General features: G+C 41.0%; 1 protein-coding gene across 2 annotated transcripts in view; it reads right to left on the bottom strand.

The window, feature by feature from the left end:
- TMTC4 (transmembrane O-mannosyltransferase targeting cadherins 4) overlaps positions 1–10,254 on the bottom strand; it is a 55,864-nt gene extending 45,610 nt beyond the window's left edge. For both annotated transcript variants that reach the window (XM_077173520.1, XM_077173521.1), the window contains exons 1-4: positions 10,133–10,254; positions 7,668–7,883; positions 3,004–3,119; positions 803–1,019 (exon numbers count right to left, since the gene is read on the bottom strand). In XM_077173520.1, coding sequence (XP_077029635.1) covers positions 803–1,019; positions 3,004–3,119; positions 7,668–7,829 — 495 coding nt within the window. In that variant the 5' untranslated portion in view covers positions 7,830–7,883; positions 10,133–10,254. The remainder of the gene's footprint in view (positions 1–802; positions 1,020–3,003; positions 3,120–7,667; positions 7,884–10,132) is intronic.
- Positions 10,255–18,921: the final 8,667 nt, after the last annotated feature.

Genomic DNA, 18,921 nt, shown 5'->3' with positions numbered 1-18,921 from the left:
AACATTCAGCAAGCCCACTAGCATAAGGCCGTAAGATTTTCTTAGCTACAAGCACAAAAGAGCTTTTTAAGAACAACATCTTCCCGTCACAGAATTCCCACACAAGGATTTTGTGTTTTGATCAGATGCTTTAACTGATTGCTATACATGTGCCATGCTTCTATTCTGCATCTTTACATCTTTGCTTTTGCCTGCACTATTAAAATTACTGTCAAATTTGTGTTCCCCATGTACATAATTACAGACTGCGATCAAAAAAACCTCTTTAATCTTCTCCTTCATATTAAAAATATAAACCCAGTTTGATCTCTTATGAAACAGGATGATTTCCAGCCCTTTAATCACTTTCATGGCTCTTCTGAGCACTCTCCAATTTTTCCAGTGTTGTCCTTGCAGCATGGATGCAAAACTGAATGCAATATTCTACTAGTCACATACAAAGTTCATAGAGTGCCCCATCTCTGATTTTAAAGCTCTTTGCTTTTTTTACCAATGCAAATGGAAATGAACAGCAAGTAAAGAAATCCAGGAGGTAGGGAAATTCTGTAGCATAGAGCTCCCCTCCTTGAGTTATTGTACTTGAATGATTTGTGTTCCTTAATAAGGTCTAACTCGGTGGAATTACAAGCCTTGGATGTACTAACCATAATATTTGATTGTTCTATTAAGACATGTGCCAAGAGAAGTGTTAAGAATATATAAAAGCAATCTGCAGAGTATAAGGCTACGCCAGAATTAATTAGTCAAGATGGTCAAGAGCTTCTAAAATAAAAATCTCTGGAGATAATGATTCAATACTTACACACTCGGTGTGCACTGGATGTACAGCAAAGAGCAAAGCAGCAAGAAGAGAGGACTTGGGAGCCAGGTTTAGCCGTCTTCCTTTATTGCTGAATTGCAATCCACCCAATAATATGGAGAATACATCAACCATCAACACTGAGATAGTACAATGCAGTATTATGTTGATGACATGGAAACCAACTGGGTAGAAGCCTCCAGCAAAAAGGTAATTAATTCTATATAGAAACAAAAATATTAAGGGTAGGAATTACAACAATGGTTAGAAAAATACAAATAGAAAAACTAAACAGCCCCATAGCAAACACGGTTGCACACAAAAATAAAGTGGACATCTCAGTACAGGTGGAGTTACCATTTAACCTCCCCAACCAGATAGAAACAATATCCCAGTCTTCAGGCCACTTATTCATAGGGAATACTACATGGATACAGTATCTATCCTCTCCAAACACATAGCTTAGTACCAGTATTTTAATCTTACAGTTACTTCGAACTGGCTTTTGGTCAACAACGTAACTTCAGTGTTGCAACACAGGAGTATCCTAGGGATAAATAACCCAGCCCACGGAGGGATACCCCTGGGCTTAAGAGCAGCCAACTTGATGAGTTTTTGTTTATTAAATCCACACAGTGAGGAAACTAATATCCACTGGGACTATGATTTCCACTGACATACTCTCAGAAAGAGGTCCTAGCATGTGGGTACAATCAGTATCCACCCAGAAAATAGTCAGCATATCTTGGTAACTGATTTGTGAGACTGGTTAGGGATGTTTCATACAAGTATTAGAATCAGAAGGAAGTGTAAGTGCAAATACTGGCTAAATCCCTATTCAAGACAAGAACTCTGCAGTAAAATGGAGGCTGAGAAGAAAAAGGGGAAACATTGTGCTAGTATCCATATGCTTTTATCAGTAGGTAAGATACACTGAAACTTACTTAGAACAGGGGATTTTACAGTTATTTTGGTCAATGTGCATCTGGCATAAATGAAGCCTATTTAAAAACTTAACCTATTATAAATATGATACACATAAAGGTTGGAGCTCAGGGAAATTAAGGAAACCCATTTCTTTCTTTGAAAATAGCATTTTATGGACCATCTCCACAGGCTCATCTATATTTTCAGATATAGTAATGATTGCACCCCAGTTCACTCTTTAAACAAACCAGAATGTTATTAGAGATGGAATATACCACAGAGAAAAGAAAAAAAAAAAAAAAGGAAAGCATGTTCTGTGTAATGCAGTGAAAACTTTAACAGGTTTAGGACTCTGACACGTTCTATTCAGCTGTTTATTTTTCTTGATGAAAATGTGAAGAAAACCCAATAGACAGTGAAACCCACAGTGCTAGGTACTTAAAACACTGACACTACCCTAAAGGGTCAAAATTTTTGCTTGAATATGAGGACTAAGAGTGGGAACACTTCTTCTGCACTTAGTCCATGGCTTGAAATGGGCAGAACAAGCACTAAGTCCCCACTGACACCATTGAGTCACAAGGGGAAAATAAAGAAATTAAGACTGAGTCCTCAAATATTCTCTGCATTATTGTGCCAGATTTCTACATGGTCTACTGTTTGCTCAAATCTTTGTGCAAAAAACATGAGCTAAGCATCTACAAAAGTAATCCTCTTAAACCTTTAGTTATTTGACAAAACTAGCAAATTATATATAGGCAGACATTTCACTAGATTCTCAGACACTTGAGTTAGAATATTGGAGTGAAGAGGTGGGAAGACTATAGAGTGTGCTGATGGAAAAAGGCCACAGTACCATGATGCTATTTATAAAATAAACAATTTGACAGATCAGCAGAAAAGCAGAGAACAAAAACTGCAATAGCAATGTAAGTGGCAGCATGGCTAAGTGAAGGGAACATACACCTCCTAGTTCCTTGATCATGTGACATACTAAACCACACCACTAGTAGCAGGTATAGAAGACCCTTAAGACAAAATCTCTGAAAACTAGCTATACAGAATGTCAAAATAATGAATATTTTGGGAAAGAAACATTGGAAAATTAAAACACCATTTGAGATTAAGGTAGTGAACTCAAAAATCATATTCTGGAAAGGTATCCAACTACCCTCCAGCTACTTTGTTCTTGCCTTTTTTGTGCCTCCCCCCTAAATTCAATTGAGTCAATACAGGTTAAAAAATATTCAGACCTCAAGCAAAAATACAAGTCTCACCTGAAAGTTAGGACAGTTAGCGGTCGATATGACTTATGACTGGTATTGCTGCTGAGTTTGCTACCCCAAAAGTCATGATACCACAGGTCACCAAGTGGGGTTTCTGCCCTGAGGTCCTAAAAGAAAACAAATTATCAGATCCTTAAAATTTTTCCTTTGTTCAAAGCAGCTAGACTACAAACAAATTCTAACTAATACAAGCTCACACTAAGATGGACATAGCAGGAGTTTTGTTGGCTCACTACTGACATCTGACCCACAGTACCTAAGTTTGCAATGAAGGTCAAATCTTGAATGCCTGTCATTGTAAAGGTCACGATCCTGGATTCTGTAAGTAGGCATAACTACATGAAATTTAGAGCTATATTCATATCAGTTTATTATCTGGTCAATAGCTGAGATGTGAAACACATAAACCTCCTTACCTCATAATTTTGTAAAAAGCCTTTGATTTTAGGTGTAGATTATCTTGCAAAAAAGGCCAACTACAAACTGCTGCAAAATAGCATTTTTTTACCAGTGCAGTAGCATAACTACTGACAAAAGCATGAAATCAAGGAGACTAAAGGTAGGAAACAACAATTAGTTCTTTTTGAAGCCTTGCTTTGCACAGGACTATTCAAATAGTTGAGGTTGTTTTAACACTTAATACATGAAATCAATAATCAACATCTCTATATACTGCTCCTAAAGATTAAAAGACAGAAAGGTAATGAATTATTTTAATTTGGGGTGCAAAAGCGGCTTATAAAAAAACCACTACAAAGAAAAAGTCTTGTTTGCTTGTTCTTCCCTTTTATCTCAAAACCATGCTGATAATGAAAAATCCAAATAATGTAGGCTATTAAATGGGAAGCATACACTTTGGAGGAAAAATAAGGATCTTGCTAGCATCTGCCTCAGTTTTCTATGAGGACAAGCTTGGAAGTTCAAACTAACATATGCTTGGCCTCTTCTGCTTCCCTAGTGCAATTACATTAAATACCAATTTATGCTACAGCAAGGTACATGCAGGTTAAAGACACTTGAGACAGAACCTAGGAACAAAACTCTACTAGTCAGTACTACTGCAATCAACAAGGGGAAAACTCTACCCCTACCTTCTGTCTTGAAATTATTGAGACCAATGAACCATAGGAGGTGAACAAGACATCATAAACACAAGTAAGTAGAGGCTTGCTAGCCCCATGAAAGTTCTTACAAATTCTGGTGCCCCTCTCTTATTATTCCTACAACTCCATCTACTTACAAGATTCCCACATTGCAATTCCCTTGGTTTTATTAATTCCAGTTCCTCTCCAATGCTGCTACCACCTCACTTGCTTCTATAGTATCTTGAGCACTCCTGTGGTCTCCAGTTCCTTCCATCTCACCCTTAGTCTATGCCTTATTTTTGGCTTGCACATACTCCCAAATTACAGGAAAATTGCTGGACCCTGATGACTGGCTGCTGCTAAACTGAACTTAAAATAACTAATTTTTTCTTGCTTCTTCAACAAGAATATTCTTAACATATTCTGACGTTCATCCATCCAAAAATATAAATTAAAAAAAAAATCCAAGAAAAGATTTCCTTCAATCATTTGATCAAATTTGGCTAGTATTAGTCAAATGAATAGAAGTATTCTCTAACAGGATACTAATCAATACACAGAAAAGAGAGCACGGCTAAAACTGCAGTCTGAAAGAACCTAGACTGCAGCTGTCAATTAAGGCACTCTCAGGGAAATTCTTAAGAAATCAAGACTCACAGGGGATCCTACTTGGGCTTAAGAATTACCAAGGTGAAAAATTTCTTCATGCTCTCACAGATGTTTCTACTGCCAAGTAATAGCTAGAAATTTCTTCCTTCTCACAGAACTGCAATTTTAGCCTTAGGCATCTAAATTCCTGTTCCATTCCTCATCGGTATGCACAAACCCTAAAGGTCACAATTTGACTCTCAGAGCAGGAACACACTCAACCAGCAGCTCACTAAATCGACAGAGCCAGCTTTTCCAGGGCAGGGTGGGACAGGGATGTACACCAACATCTACTGAAGTCTTTGTACTCTGCAGGGGACAGCTGCCAGAGGGTGGTGTGGCCCTCACACTGTTTTTTCAACCAGCAGCACTGCTCCATATGTACATAAGGTTTATGAAAGACATACTTTTATAAATGTTAGTACTGGAAAAGAAAAGTATGTCTTCCATGTCACAGATGGCCTTCAATAACTTGAGATGGGAAATGTACAAGGCTTGATTTCCCATTCTGCTATAATCAGCCTTCTTTTGTCTTCCATCGGAAGAAGGCAGGAAAAGCTGAATGCATGGAATTACTTAGTGATTAGATTACACTTCCATATGACCTAAAAATCTTCAATCATGTATCTTGTCCTTGTATCCAAGTTCTGTGAGAAAGTTTCTTACATCAATTTTCCTACATAGTGAACTTACCCTAAAATAGGAATGGTTTTCTTCAAGAGACAGCTGCTTAAAAGCTACATATGATTTTCTCTTTAAAAACCAAAAGTAGCTATCAAATAATCTCTAAATATTTGATTAGCAGCAGCTTACAGAGAGCAGAGTTCAAGATTTGAAGAAAGGTCAGTTTTTCTATATAAAGGCTTATGGAAATGACATACTGTGTCTGAAGCTCTGCTTAATCCAACTGTTTGTCTTGCCAAGCTAGTAAATAAATAAAGACAAAAGCCACTTCTGTGTACCAGTTAAAATGCTGCTTAGAATGATAAGAAAGCATCTGGAAAACAGACTTTAACTCCAATAAAATCTAATAAAGGAATGTTCCGTGATACAATAGGGATGGGGTGAATTAAATGTGTATCTTCTGCTAAAAAAACAATAAAAGAAATGAAAGATTGGGATGATGGCAGCTAGCAAATTAACAGAGAGGGAACTGTGTGGTACCCAAGAAAATACTACAGTAGCAATGCTCAGTAAATCTATAAAATTACTTCAACTGCTGTCTTTTCTATTAAATGGGAATAAAATATGCTATGCTTTGTTTAATAAACTGTGCCATTGCTAGATAATCTCCCTCCCCCTTAAACTGGTAATGTCATTGTCTCTGCATTTTTCTTGTGGATTTTGAATTTCCATATATCCATATGACCCCTGTGTTAAAATGATATTGTCACAAAATCCTCATTTAATTTCTAGAGAATAATAGAGGATTTTGATGTGAGAAATAGAAACAGCCTCCCAGTTTTTCAAACATAGAGACTACATATGAATTAATTTATTTAAGCAGTTGGTTGAATTTCTCAGCATTGCCAACAGCTAGAATCCTGGTGCAAATTGTTGGGTTGCATAGATAAAATGAAACATTTTTAGAGTAAAGACTGAAAGAAATGGAGAGAGATTACAAGTGTGGAAATTGCACATTACCAAAACAACCTGCTTTGTTTCAACATCAGTCTTTTGTTCATTCTTTCAGGAAATGAAAATATTATAAACAGGTCCCAAATAAAATTTTGCAGAATGAAACATTACCAGGAGCTGTGCAATCTAAAATACAATACTACTAAAAAAAAAAAAAACCCAAACAACAATGCTGTAGGTTCTTAATTTGTCTACAGTATTCTCTTGAAAGCTTTGATATTTATTTCCACGTTGACAGATGTATTTTTCCCCCATACATTTATAACTGAAGGTATGATGACTTACACACACATAATACAAGTCTGTCTAAGGAAACAGTAATTCTGCATGATTCTAAAAGGCACATTGTGATAAGTTGCCTCTATAGCTTGTGCAAGGAAAAAAAAAAAAGTGAATTGTGTTATTCTAGCAGTGTGAGTCTCCAGATTATCCTCTTTGTAACCCCATGGCTTCAGGAAGACAGAACCAACAGATGAATGTGATTATTTTTATCCTGTGCTTTTCTTTCTAAATGCTTAACAAGTACCTTCCAGAGCAGCATAAAAGCTGTAACACCAATACCCATCCATGGGCATGGGCTCACTCACTGCTACATGTGATCCTGTGAAGTGTCTCAGCAATTGAAGACACTCCACTGCTCAAAGTCAAAAGAATCTCAGTTAGAGGTTTGTTTGAATCACATGTTAACTTCTAAGCATTTCAAGGTCTGTTCACTGCATGTATGGTCAGCTTTTAAATGGAACACAAGAACACTCCACCTCTATCTCAAAAAGGTACTGTTGTCACAGGAACTTTAATGGGGGAAGGAGGGAAAAGGGAGCTTTGCTTGCTCCTGTAACATTTTTATGGTATAAATTGCACCTGAAAACCCCCTGCACCCTACATGATACCTTAATGATGCCTTATGTACCTGCAACCCGACTAAGTTTATTCACTGGTCTGATTCTGTGACCAGAGAAGTTCTGTGAAGATAATGAACAAAATCTCCTATTAACATCCATGGGTATCAGAAAAGTTTACTGTACACTCTCCCTGACATAGGAATGAGCATAAAATTAGACCTACGGGCAGTCTTGATGTACAGGTACCCTTAAATCAGTTTAACTTGAAAAAACACCCAATAAAACAAAATGGAAAGATGAAGTTTAATAAAAAAAAAGTAATACCCAAAGGAAGCTCTCTACTAGGCTGAAACTTTTGGGCCTGTTTAGATCAACTGTTGCATTATTTCTTTTCATATGACCATTTATGCCAAAGGTTGTGAGGAAAAGAAGAGAGACAAACCTTATTATTGATGATGGCTTCAGAATCATCAAAGACAAAATCTCCATCATAGCTGTTAGCAAAACAGAGGAAGGAAATTAATGCCACAACCATTTTAGCCCAGTATGATGGGAGGAGGAACCATGATACGTCATGGTCCAGGTTAGGTTCCATTTGTGCCATTCTGTGAAATGCTGGTTCCAAGTTGGGAGCTTCAGCATTATGTTGGTTGAAAATCTGGAAGAAACACATACAAGTGCATGGTTACAGCTCTAATTCACAAAAAAAGAACTCCAAAAGAAAGCTGGCTTGGGAGAGGAGATTAAGTTTCATATAACCTTACATTTTTTTTCTCAGCACCTCTCATAGTTACTGGGACACACCTAAACATAATTTTGTATTTCAAATGAGGAACTAAAGGCAGAATTTATCATGGTTGGAGCACAGAGATAAATACAAGAAATTCTTAGATGCTAAGGTAAAACTTTGGCACAGACAAATTTTAAAATGTAGAGCAAATCACTGTTTTTCTGTTTCTTACTGTTCTTTTCAAGCAATACAAACAGATGCAACAGAGGGACTGTGAAACATTTATAAAGCTCTGTAGAAAATGATAAACATTATAATTTCCTTCCACATTTGAAAAGCAAACATTGTCAATTGCCAAAAGAGCTAAACTCCCTTCAGTTAATCAGATTAAAGGACCTAGTCTTTCACATTCCCCCATGAAAGGAATTCATACAAACATCACAGATAGACATATGGAGGTACCAGTTAATGGCCTAGGCCCTAAATCTCAACAATTCAAGCAATGAGACAGCAAGACCCATGGAATTGAGACAGGACTAGCATTCAAGAGATCACTCAGCACACCTCAAGTGCAGTTGAAGTTCCACTGCTGTATGGACTCATGAGGTTGTTGGGGCAGATGAAAAGGACCCTGCAATCCAAGCACACTGAGTGATACATCAGTGTGGAGGTACTGAGGCAGGAGGTTTACACCCATGAGCCACCTTTACTCAGATGGGTCTCTCTGGATGCTCCAGAGCCAGCCTTCTGTCTGGACTTCTGCTCTGCCTCCACTTCTCAGGGGCTCAGACACTACTGTGAGTAGTCTTATTATCAGGTGCTGGTATAAACGGCAAGGAAAGGAAGCTATGAATGGAAAACTGCAGTAAAAGCCAGGCAGAATATGGATTTTTTAGTTTGCAAGCCCAAAGTACAATAGGCACATATAGTAGCCTATTTGAAGTTTCTTCTTATTTATTTGCTTATTAAATCAACTGTTGCACTCCTGAAAATATAACATTTAAGACCCTCATACAGAAAAACAGAATCTAGAAAAATAGCTCTAGTGCACCCCTGCAAACATTGCATTTAATGTCTTTGCACGGTCTAGGAAAACAGCTCCAAGCATCTGGAGCAGAGCTGACTGCAGCAATTGCTTTGCTTTTTGCAGTACCTCATTCGGGTCCCCGCATATTCCCCATTCCTGCACACACACGTGCCCAGGGACAGGCAGTACCCCCTGCCACACCGCTGCCCCTCCTCGCTTTGGAGACCATACGGCGCGGCTCCCAAATTCAGGTGAAGTCAGTAACCTGGAGCTGTGCAGCCTGAAAGGCTGGAGCTCCCTGGCTGAGCAAAGCAGCTGCTTTAAGAGCAAAACCCTTTTTCGGAGTAGTTCACCCTTGTGCTCGTAGTTTGACGGAAACAAAGAGAGAAAGCGTGGCTGTTAACTGAGAGAAGTGCACGGCGTTGTTCCCAACAGCACGGATGCACCATCAACACGCACCACGCAATTAAAATATTTAACCTACTCCAAATTTATTTCGCCCTGAAAGTTTCTCCCATTACGCTTGCTCTATTTATCCGGCGCACAGCCACTGCCAGCCCCCTTCTCCGCCGTCCAGGAGGCCGGTCCGTGGGGGTTCCCTCCCTTCCCCGGGCAGCGCGGCGCGGGCACCCTCGAGGGACCGCCACCTCCCCGGAGCGCGCACACGCCGCTGCCCGGCGGCCGGGCACCGGGAGGGCGCCTCCCCCCGCCCTCTCCAGGGAAAGGCGAGCCCGAGCCGACCCGGAGGGCACTCGCCGCACACCGCAGCACCCCCGCGGCGGGGCGGGCACGGCGCCTCCCGCCCAACAGCGCCGGCGCCGGGGGCGGCTCGCACCCAGGGTGGCGCTGGCCGTGCCCAGAGCCCCGCAAACTTGGGGGCGTCCCGGGTACCCGGCGGGCGGTCCCGGGGAAAGAGCCCGCCTGGGAGGGCAGCGGCAGTTTCGAGGTAAGGGTCGAGGCTGGCGGGCAGGCGAGCCCCGCCGGGAGTTTGGCGGTGGCCCTGCCCCGCTCGCCGCTCCCCTTTTGTCCTGGCGGCGACGGCTCCGCCGGAGGAGGTGGCCCGTCCCGTCCCGTCCGGCCCTCATCCCCCGGGCCGGTCCCGCCAGCGGACGGGAACCGGCGAGACCCCCGCTCCCCCGCGCGGCGTTACCTGCGAGGACACGGAGCCCGCGCGGCATCTCCCACCCGGGAGCGAAACTCTCCCGCCCGGCGAGCCCCGAGCCGGAGCGGCCGGCGGGGGAGGGGCCGCGGCGGCTGCGCCTCCGGGAACATCCCCGCAGCCCATTGGCCGTCGCCCCGCCCCGCCCCCCGCGACCCCGCCCCCAGGGGCAGCCCCGAGTGCCCATTGGCTGTGTCCGCGCTGACGCGCGGTGGGCGCGCCCTGGCGGGCGGAGCCGGGCGCTCACTCGCGGTGGGCGCGGGGCTGGTGCGGGTCGCTCCCCCTTCGTCCCGAACTCCGCACCCCGCGTACGGGCGGGGCCGGGCGGCCTCCGGGCAGCATTCCCGGTGCGTGCCCGCCCGCCCGCTCTGCCCCGGCGGCGGTCGTAGCCCGGCGCACCTGGCTGGCCGCGGGGTGGGGGGCGGCTCGGCTGAGCCGGGGAGAGCGGGGCCGCCGGGCACGGGGGCGGGAGAACCGCGAGCACCGCGCCCCCCACTCCTCTCGCAAAGGCGAGGTTCCTGCGGCAGCGGGCGTGCACGGAGCGAGAATCCCCCCGGGAAGAGGACACAGAGGCGGTGGGGCAGTGGCGGAGATGGTGTCGGGATCTCGCCGCCTGGGACGGGTAGTGGGGTGAGCTGGCAGAGCGTTCCAGCCTTTCTGTAGGAGGCTCTCGTCCTGCTGGGGTTGTGGATGCTCTCCGCAGGGTAGATAGTGTAAGGAGAAAAAGGCTATATCAGGTGCAGTTAATTTGTACGTTTAAACATCACCGCGATTTCCTTCTAAGAAAGTGTGATTAAGCATTGAACTGGTAGCACCAAATGTTCGCAGAAGCTTCTCTAAAAAAACCCCATTAAAAGCTTAATATGCTGAAATTGGATGAGAACTCCTGGCTCTGTGCCAGGGAGTGACATACAATTTGGAGTGGGGTTTTTAAGATGTTTGCATTATCAAGCGTCAAATTAACAAGGTTATTTCATGTCTCCTTTGAGGCTTTAACTCTTGAGTGGAAGCACTGCTTTGGGAAGGCTTTGGTGGTTGCCACCCATAACTGCCTGCTGACACCTGCTTTGCAACATCTGCTCTGCAACACGGGCAGTTCTGCCGCGTGTGAGGCAGCAGCTGAGCCAGCACAACTGCCAGGCTCGTCTATTATTCAGCTGTATATGTGGAGCTCCTGCTTTTAAGATGGAAGTCTGTAACTTGTGCCTTGTGTTAAACAGCCCCCACAAAGTGTCTGAGGTGCTTCTCGGTGGTGAAGGGGCGCAAAGCCGGCGACCTGCTGTCATCAAGCACACAGAGCTCTGTGAACTGATTGCAGGCTTCTAGTCCCCGTGGTACCAGAGCTGACATAGATATACAAAGACCTGCGAACCACTAAATTGAGCCTTGTGCTTTAAAATGATCTTATCTGTTCTGGCTTTGTCCCTGATTTAGTGATCTAAATGGGCACAATGAGGATGCTTTGCGTTTCATAATTTGCCATTGTGAAATGGTAAAAGTGAAAGATGTCTCTATGGCTTTTGGGTCATTTTGCCTTATAAATACAAGGTAAACCATGAGATAATCGACAAAAGCGTGTGTTCTAGGTTTCTGCTTCTACAATCCAAAGCATTGAGATTTTTATCACTTCCTAAAAATAGCTGATTTACCATATTATTTCATGATTAGGGAGTGCTGGTTCATGTTTCCTGACATTTCCTTACTGTTTCAGCTTCCACCCCCCAAACTACCACACCTGCGTATTCTCGAGTCAAATTCTTGTCAACAAGAATTCTCAAATTCAACAATCTTCCTGAGATTATAATATGTATAGAATTTTTAATTAGTGTTTGTTAATGGAGGGGCCCTTACTCAGAAGAAAGGGGCCCAATTTTGAAAGAAATTCCTTAGTTGGAAAAGGCAGTATATAATGTATTCAATCTTATCTTCTATAACTTCTAATGAAGTAAATGAAATTTCTGTTCATGCTTAAGTTTGCCCATATGTAAGAATTTATTTTAATTTAAGCATATGTAAATATATGTAAGGTTCTGTGAATCAAGGTTGAGATTTGCTTCACCAGACTCACTGTGACACTTGCCAGACTTACACTATTTGACTCACTTTCACATTTCTATGTTTTGTTCTGTAGCTAGTTTGACTGTATCACATTTGCTGTTGTATTTATTTTTACTAATGGCCCATTCGAGTCACATACTCTTCTTAGTAGCTCCTTTGCTCACATTTCTTGGACGTCTGCACATCTTTGATCTGTGCTTCATAACTGGAATTTCATTTGTTTAGTGTGTCTGCTGGTATCATCAGTTCTGGTCAAATATATATATTTCCACACAGCCAGATGCACATATGGTATAAATCACCTCATCACCGTTTATGTCAACACAATAACAGTGATTAACATTTCTGCATGAACTAGTTAACATGGGCAGAAGGCTCTGCTTCCCGTTATTTTCCATTTAGAAATAACAATTTTTTTTCTTAGGGCTTTATTATTTTGCTTTTTATAATATGGTAGCTTTTATGATGACCTTCTGTTCTGCTTTAATTAACATGAAGAACTGCAGAGCAAATACCTGTTCTGGAGAGTTCCCTGGTTCCCTCAAAATCTGATTTAAATCAGCTACAGTTGCATAATTTATCTTCAGTCTGCTTCTTTGGAGGGTTATTATAGCATTTCAATTTGAAGCAGTTCCTAAATACAACACATTTTTTTTTTTAATCTGCAGTTTCTGGGAGGGTTGTGTGTATGAAGTGAGTATCTCCTCTCTCTGTAGTTTTCTCAGCATGCTAAATTGATCTGCCTAAGTGGCTATTGCATCCTTATTTTTAGCAGCCTGCCATTGCAGATCTGCACAAAGGGCAGCCTTGCTCTCGTAAGAAAGGAGGGTGCAAAACCCGTCGTATTTCAAGGGATCAACACTTGACAGTGTCACAGTGACTTTGCAGACAAAGGGATAAAATGTCAGGGACTGTGGTAATGCAGGATTCAACCAAAACAGTTCAGAAGCTTAAAAAGGCTGTCAGTTGCTACCACAGTCGTTTTTGGGACAGCTGTGTCTTCTCCACGGCCTGGATTTTGCCATCATAAATGTGGCCTTGGCCATTGAGAGCCACTGCTTGTGCCTGTAGGTAACCTGCAGCTGGTCCCTACCTGTCCCCTATGGTTGGGGTATGCACAGGCATTTTATATGCAAGTATTTTCATAAAGAATAGGCATATTTTCTCTACTGTTGTTAATAGTATTTTGATGGTCTCTTCCTCTAGACAGCTGATGTCCCAATTAATTACTCTGAATGAGGCATTTGAAGTAGCAGGTCTCAGGCAGCTTGTTTTGTGTGTCATGTGTTGTACATGTGTGTATGTCATGTGTTGTACATGTGTGTGTGTCTGTAAGTACACATACATATGCAGAGACAAGCAAACTCCTATGCCTGGTGCAGTTGCAATGTTGATCAACTGTAAGCCATAAAAACAAAATAGAAATGAGACAGAAGTTAAATGAGATTGTCACAAGAGGAGTACAATGAATGGAGCCTTGTTTCCTGGCTTTTCTGTGTCTTCCTACACCTCCTTGCTTTACTAACTGTGGTTCCCCTCGTGACCCATGTAAGTCATCCTCATTACAATCCCTCAGTATTTCTCACTTTGCTTTTTGGCTTGCCACCTGCTCAGGTTTGCTTTATTCTGTGACTGAGCACAGCTATGGGTGTGTTTGCTGGTGAACAGCCTGCCCAGACTTCCTGGCCAGGCAGTCACCATGCAGAATTGGTGACAGCTGGGTCTGTGTGAAACGGCCTGTCAGGTTGCTGCCATTTATACAGCCATTATGGGCTTTTTTTAAAATGAAACATGCAGGAACTGAACATGCTTGAGGCTCCTGTACTTTGATAACTCTGGGTTAAATGGAACAGAAGTTATTGGAAAAGGATTGACAGAAAGACCCTACAACTCTAATTTTCTTTTGAATTGAGGCTTCCAGTGAAGGACTGAATCCTTTAGCCCTGCTGCTGTAGCCATATCCCTGCTCACTGGTTGAGAATGAGCAGGTCCATTGAAGGCTTGTTGCTACTATGTTTTGCTGCTACTAAAATGTTTAGGGTGGAGTTGAAGGATTATGGTTCACAGTCTTAAATTGTGTTAAAAGTATATATTTAATCACACATTCTCCTTCCCCTAAATAAGTAGATAAGAAATATATATTTAGAACAATTAATTCTGAATTTGAGAGTTATGTGTTCTTTTCAATAAAAAATGAAAATGTAGTAGGTCAAAGACTTGTGGATAACAAAGATTCTGCTATTCTGTTGTTCTCTGAATCATAAGAATACTCATCACTGCTTCTCACTGTAGTACTTTAGACTTAGTACAAGCTATACTTCAGCTTTTATGGGAAGAATAGAGAACTGTCTATCAATAATCAACCTAAACCTTTCAAGGAAAGCACCAATGTAGTTATCCCAGCTTGTTACAAATTCACCATTAATATTGAACTACTTCACTCTGAGCATCTGCCTAGCTTTTTGTTAGAGAAAATACACCTCTCTTTGCCAAACATTGAAATTAAAATAACTATCTGTTCTTGACACAAAGAAGCAGAAGATAAAAAAAGAAAATTTAAATGGAAAGTGGAACTCTTAAATCATTTTCAAAGGTTCTCAAATTTCCTTCCTAAAATTATTTCAAGCTGTATGAGGAAAAGATTGGAGACACACTCTGAATGATTGCATGTGCTAACATTATGATTTAAGAATGTTTCCAAGTTTTACATTTTAAAATTGTATTGTCCTAATCAAGAGGCTGTACAAGCATCTCTGTTGTCAGAATCAATTTGCAATTCATTACTTTTGTCCTCCCTTTAATCGTGTCTTAACTACACACACATACACACACAAATATAAATAAAAATAGGCACTTTTAAAGACTGCTGCATCCATCTTAAAGTTTAGTTGATTAAAACTTTAATGTACTCTTTATAAAATTGCATTGGGCCATATATTAAAAGATTAGGAAAATTATAATCTACTGCAGAAACTTTCCAGCATCTAAAGAAGCTTCTCTTGAAAAGCATTAGAAACCCTGGTCAGAGCACCAGAAAAATTACTTGCCTTTCCTTGTAATACCTAATGTTAGCACTTTGGACCTTCATTTTACACTCACATAGCAATTTGCCTAAATAAAATATAGTGCTGAATGTGGTGAATCAGTCAGATGATGTCATTTTGTACTGAGTAGTATAAAATTATGATGATGTGAAGTAGAAGAAAGAATGATTTGGGGCCTCTACCTTTTCCTGTTATTTTTAACTTTTAAACCATGAGTCTAACCTTGTCTTTTATTTTCTTTCCACACACCAGCTTACCTAACAGTAAGTTCCATGAGATCCTGAAAGTTCATTTGCACGTGAAGAACTCCATAACTAAGGCCTATACTTAAAAAGTAGGAGGGAAAAAGGGATTTTTGATCTCTAAAAGTGAGAACTCTAGGGAAATACATACAATGAAATACTATAACACAATGAAAAAAAGAGAAGTTAATAGTGCATGATTTATATGAACCCAGTTTATAACTTCTAAGTCAAAATCTTTAGTGAAAGATCTTAAAACTGCATCTTTGTTTGAGGTATAGCTGAAGAGCAGCATGATCCAACAGGCAACCATTAGACACCATCAGACAGCAGGCCAGGATATCAGAGTAACACTGACATAAACCACAGAAATTATTTTAAAATAATTTATTTTCTTGTTGCTTTTATTTGTGAAATCAAATTGTTATTCTTACTAAAATAATTTTGTTTCATATAATTGTGGCTATAAGCATGAGATCATACAGTAATGCTTGCATTTTTCGTGTCTACCCAAGAAAGAGATATTTAAGACCTATGAGTTACTGTAGAGTGTAGTTAGAGTGGCTGCTTTTAGATAATTTCCAGCTGTGATTTGTAAATAACATTTTTCTTTCTTTCCCTTCTTGCTCAGTGGTAATTATAGCTATATAACAAATTTAAGAAGGAATACTTTATCTATATCTATACAATCTATCATTGTTTTCATCTAGAGTGCTTGGCAAAGGAAAGCATCTTGCTTTAGAGGTGGAAAATCCGAAGAATAATGAGATAAAGTTGCTTTTCCATGATTGACAGTAATTCAATGGCAAGAACAAGAAACAGAGCCCAACAGAGCTGTTCATAACATCATGTTTTTCTTCTAGTGAGGAGTTCTGAGGTTTCACAAAAACAAGCTGAGCTAGAAGGATGTTAAAACCCCAGCAGTTTCAAAGGACACAAACTGCACTCTTCTTCCACCCATCCGAGAGAGCTCCATCTCAGGAGAAATGGGACTGACTTTTTCAACTACCCAATTATCATCTAGAAGACTTCTTGTTGATGGAAGGTGGATTTGATAGGACACTCCTGGGCAGGCTGCCAGGCACTGAATTTTACACCTCTCTTTCTCTGACCCTCTAAGAGGAGAGAAAAAGGATTGTTCTTTTCTCTCTCCCCACCCTGACTTCAGTTTTTGCCTCCCAGTCTTGAATATTTTTGCCTGTTATTTTGACTTTCTCCTGTGAGGAAGTTATTGAGAAAGATTTCACAAGCAGCTTTGTAATCCTGTGTATGTAGCATGTAAAAGAGACCCTTTTTCATGAGTTGGCCTGAACAACTTGTGGTCTGTTGAGCACCTGGCTTTCTACAGAGCCTGTAACATTTTTTCCTTGTCTTTCTGGTTTCTACTGAAATGCAATTATTCTTTACCCCCCCAATTAACTAAGGCCTGTGGGTGAGACTCCTGTAGTGATAGATATCACAAAAAAACATAGCAAAGACAGAATTCCTGCCCCAAAGAGATAATTTGTAGCCCAGAATTTTGCAACATTTAAATGGGTAGTGCTCTACCCATTTATCTAATAACATCTAGTAGATCTGGTAAGGATTAAGGCAGGGCCATCCTTCTATTGGTGGTGTTCCTTTGCATGGGCAGAGGCAAACTACTGATGTGCTCCTCTGTTCTGATAATGCTATAGAGCTCATTAAATCTCCTTTTTGCAAGGAAGGCCTGAGGCCCATTAATTACCCTGATTTTTCCTATGTAAAATGGGAAGAATGCTACTAATCTGTTGACAAGTCTGCATGAAGCTGTCCAACTGTGAAATAATGTTGAAAATTTCATTTTCTCAGAGATACTGTCATCTCCTTTTGGTTTTTTTTTTTTTTCCTAAATGAGTTAGTAAAGCACTTCTCTCTCATTACCATGGAGACTAATATTTTATTGCAAAAATTGTAATTGCAAGCAAGTTTCAAGGTTTCAAGCAGATTTTCCAGAAATCAGGTCAATTGATGAAGTACCTGCGCTCGGTGTTGGCTGCTGCAGTGCACATCACTTTCATTCTAAGTCTTATTTACATTCCAAGCCTCAGGGCTCGGCTGCCAGCAAATCAATCGTGGAATTGTTGGGCTGTTATAAATTCTGCAATAGGATCATAAAGGAAAAATAGCTTCACTGAAGGGTAAACTTGTTTGGATCTACCCCGGGGTATGTCAGAATAGCAATGTGTGCGTGTAAGCAGTGACTGCAAAAGAGTTGGTGCCCCACAAGAACATATATGGGTTGGCTTGCCCATAGCAGGTTGTTCTTGTAACCACAGCAAAAGATAGATGGCTCAGTGCATGAAAAATCAATTAATTATAAACATCTCTTCCAATTATTAGTTTGATTTACTAAGAAAGAAAAAGAAAGAAAAGCCTTAGTGGCTATTTTCTCACTATTTTTTAACACATAAAAAGAAAAGTGAATAAATTAAAAAAAAAAAAAGTCAAAAAGAAGAAGAAATGCCTCTAGTCTGCAAACTGGAAGTAAAAATACCAACCATGCAGTTCAGCCCCACTCCTTGAGGCAAATATATGGAGAGCTTTCAGCAAGCCTGTCTCTGAACTTTGTGTAGAAACCTTCAGGCAGGATTCAAAGACATAAGAGATTTCTTGACCGCATCTTGATGGAAGAACTTTTCTACTCATGTTTCTTACTCTTGTATTTATTCCCTTCCAAATGAGTCAGAAGTATCAAGAAATTGTTCCACAGATGCAGTGGCCTATGGACCATGATCAAACACAGGCCAGGCATTAGTTATTTTTATGAAAGATATCTGACTTTAGAGAGCCCTTGGCAACCCACATGCATTTGCAGCACTTACAGTTTTTATCAGCATCTGCTTGAGGACCCAGCTCTGAAAAGTGCCAGGTGCTCCAAACGTGTGTGTGCTGACTTCAGTGGCAGTAGTTGTATGAAAGCATTGACACTTGGGTGGGGAAGGTTGGAGCCAGGCAGAACTATAGCCCTAGCTGGTATGTACAGACATTCACATTAGCTTTTAAGCTTTCCTTTGCCAATCACATTTAGTTTGAAAACCGTTTTGGAAGATATCAGAGATATCAGCTGCCTCTGAGCAAGTTTGCTGTCTTCAGGATCAAGTCCTGGTGATGCCATGTCCCTCACCTCAAATGCCAGCACTCTGGTGTGCTGCACAAATTTTGTCTTGTCCTGTACTCTCTTGCCTAAATTATTCCTTGGTACAACACTACAGGGAGCTGTCAGGAAATACAGTTGTGTAGGTTTATCAAGGAAACGTTCATGAAGGACCAAATTAACCCAAAAGGAGACATCTTCTGTTCCTGCAAGGCTACTATGGTGCTCACTAACAGCAGAACTAAATGCAAAGTCTAGTACTAGACTACTAACCCCATTAGATGTAAAATAATAAGACCAGGGTTTAACTGTATTACTACT

This window comes from Agelaius phoeniceus, chromosome 2, assembly GCF_051311805.1.
Source record: "Agelaius phoeniceus isolate bAgePho1 chromosome 2, bAgePho1.hap1, whole genome shotgun sequence".
Taxonomy (NCBI): Eukaryota; Metazoa; Chordata; class Aves; order Passeriformes; family Icteridae; genus Agelaius; species Agelaius phoeniceus.
This window is presented reverse-complemented; position numbering and strand designations above follow the sequence as displayed.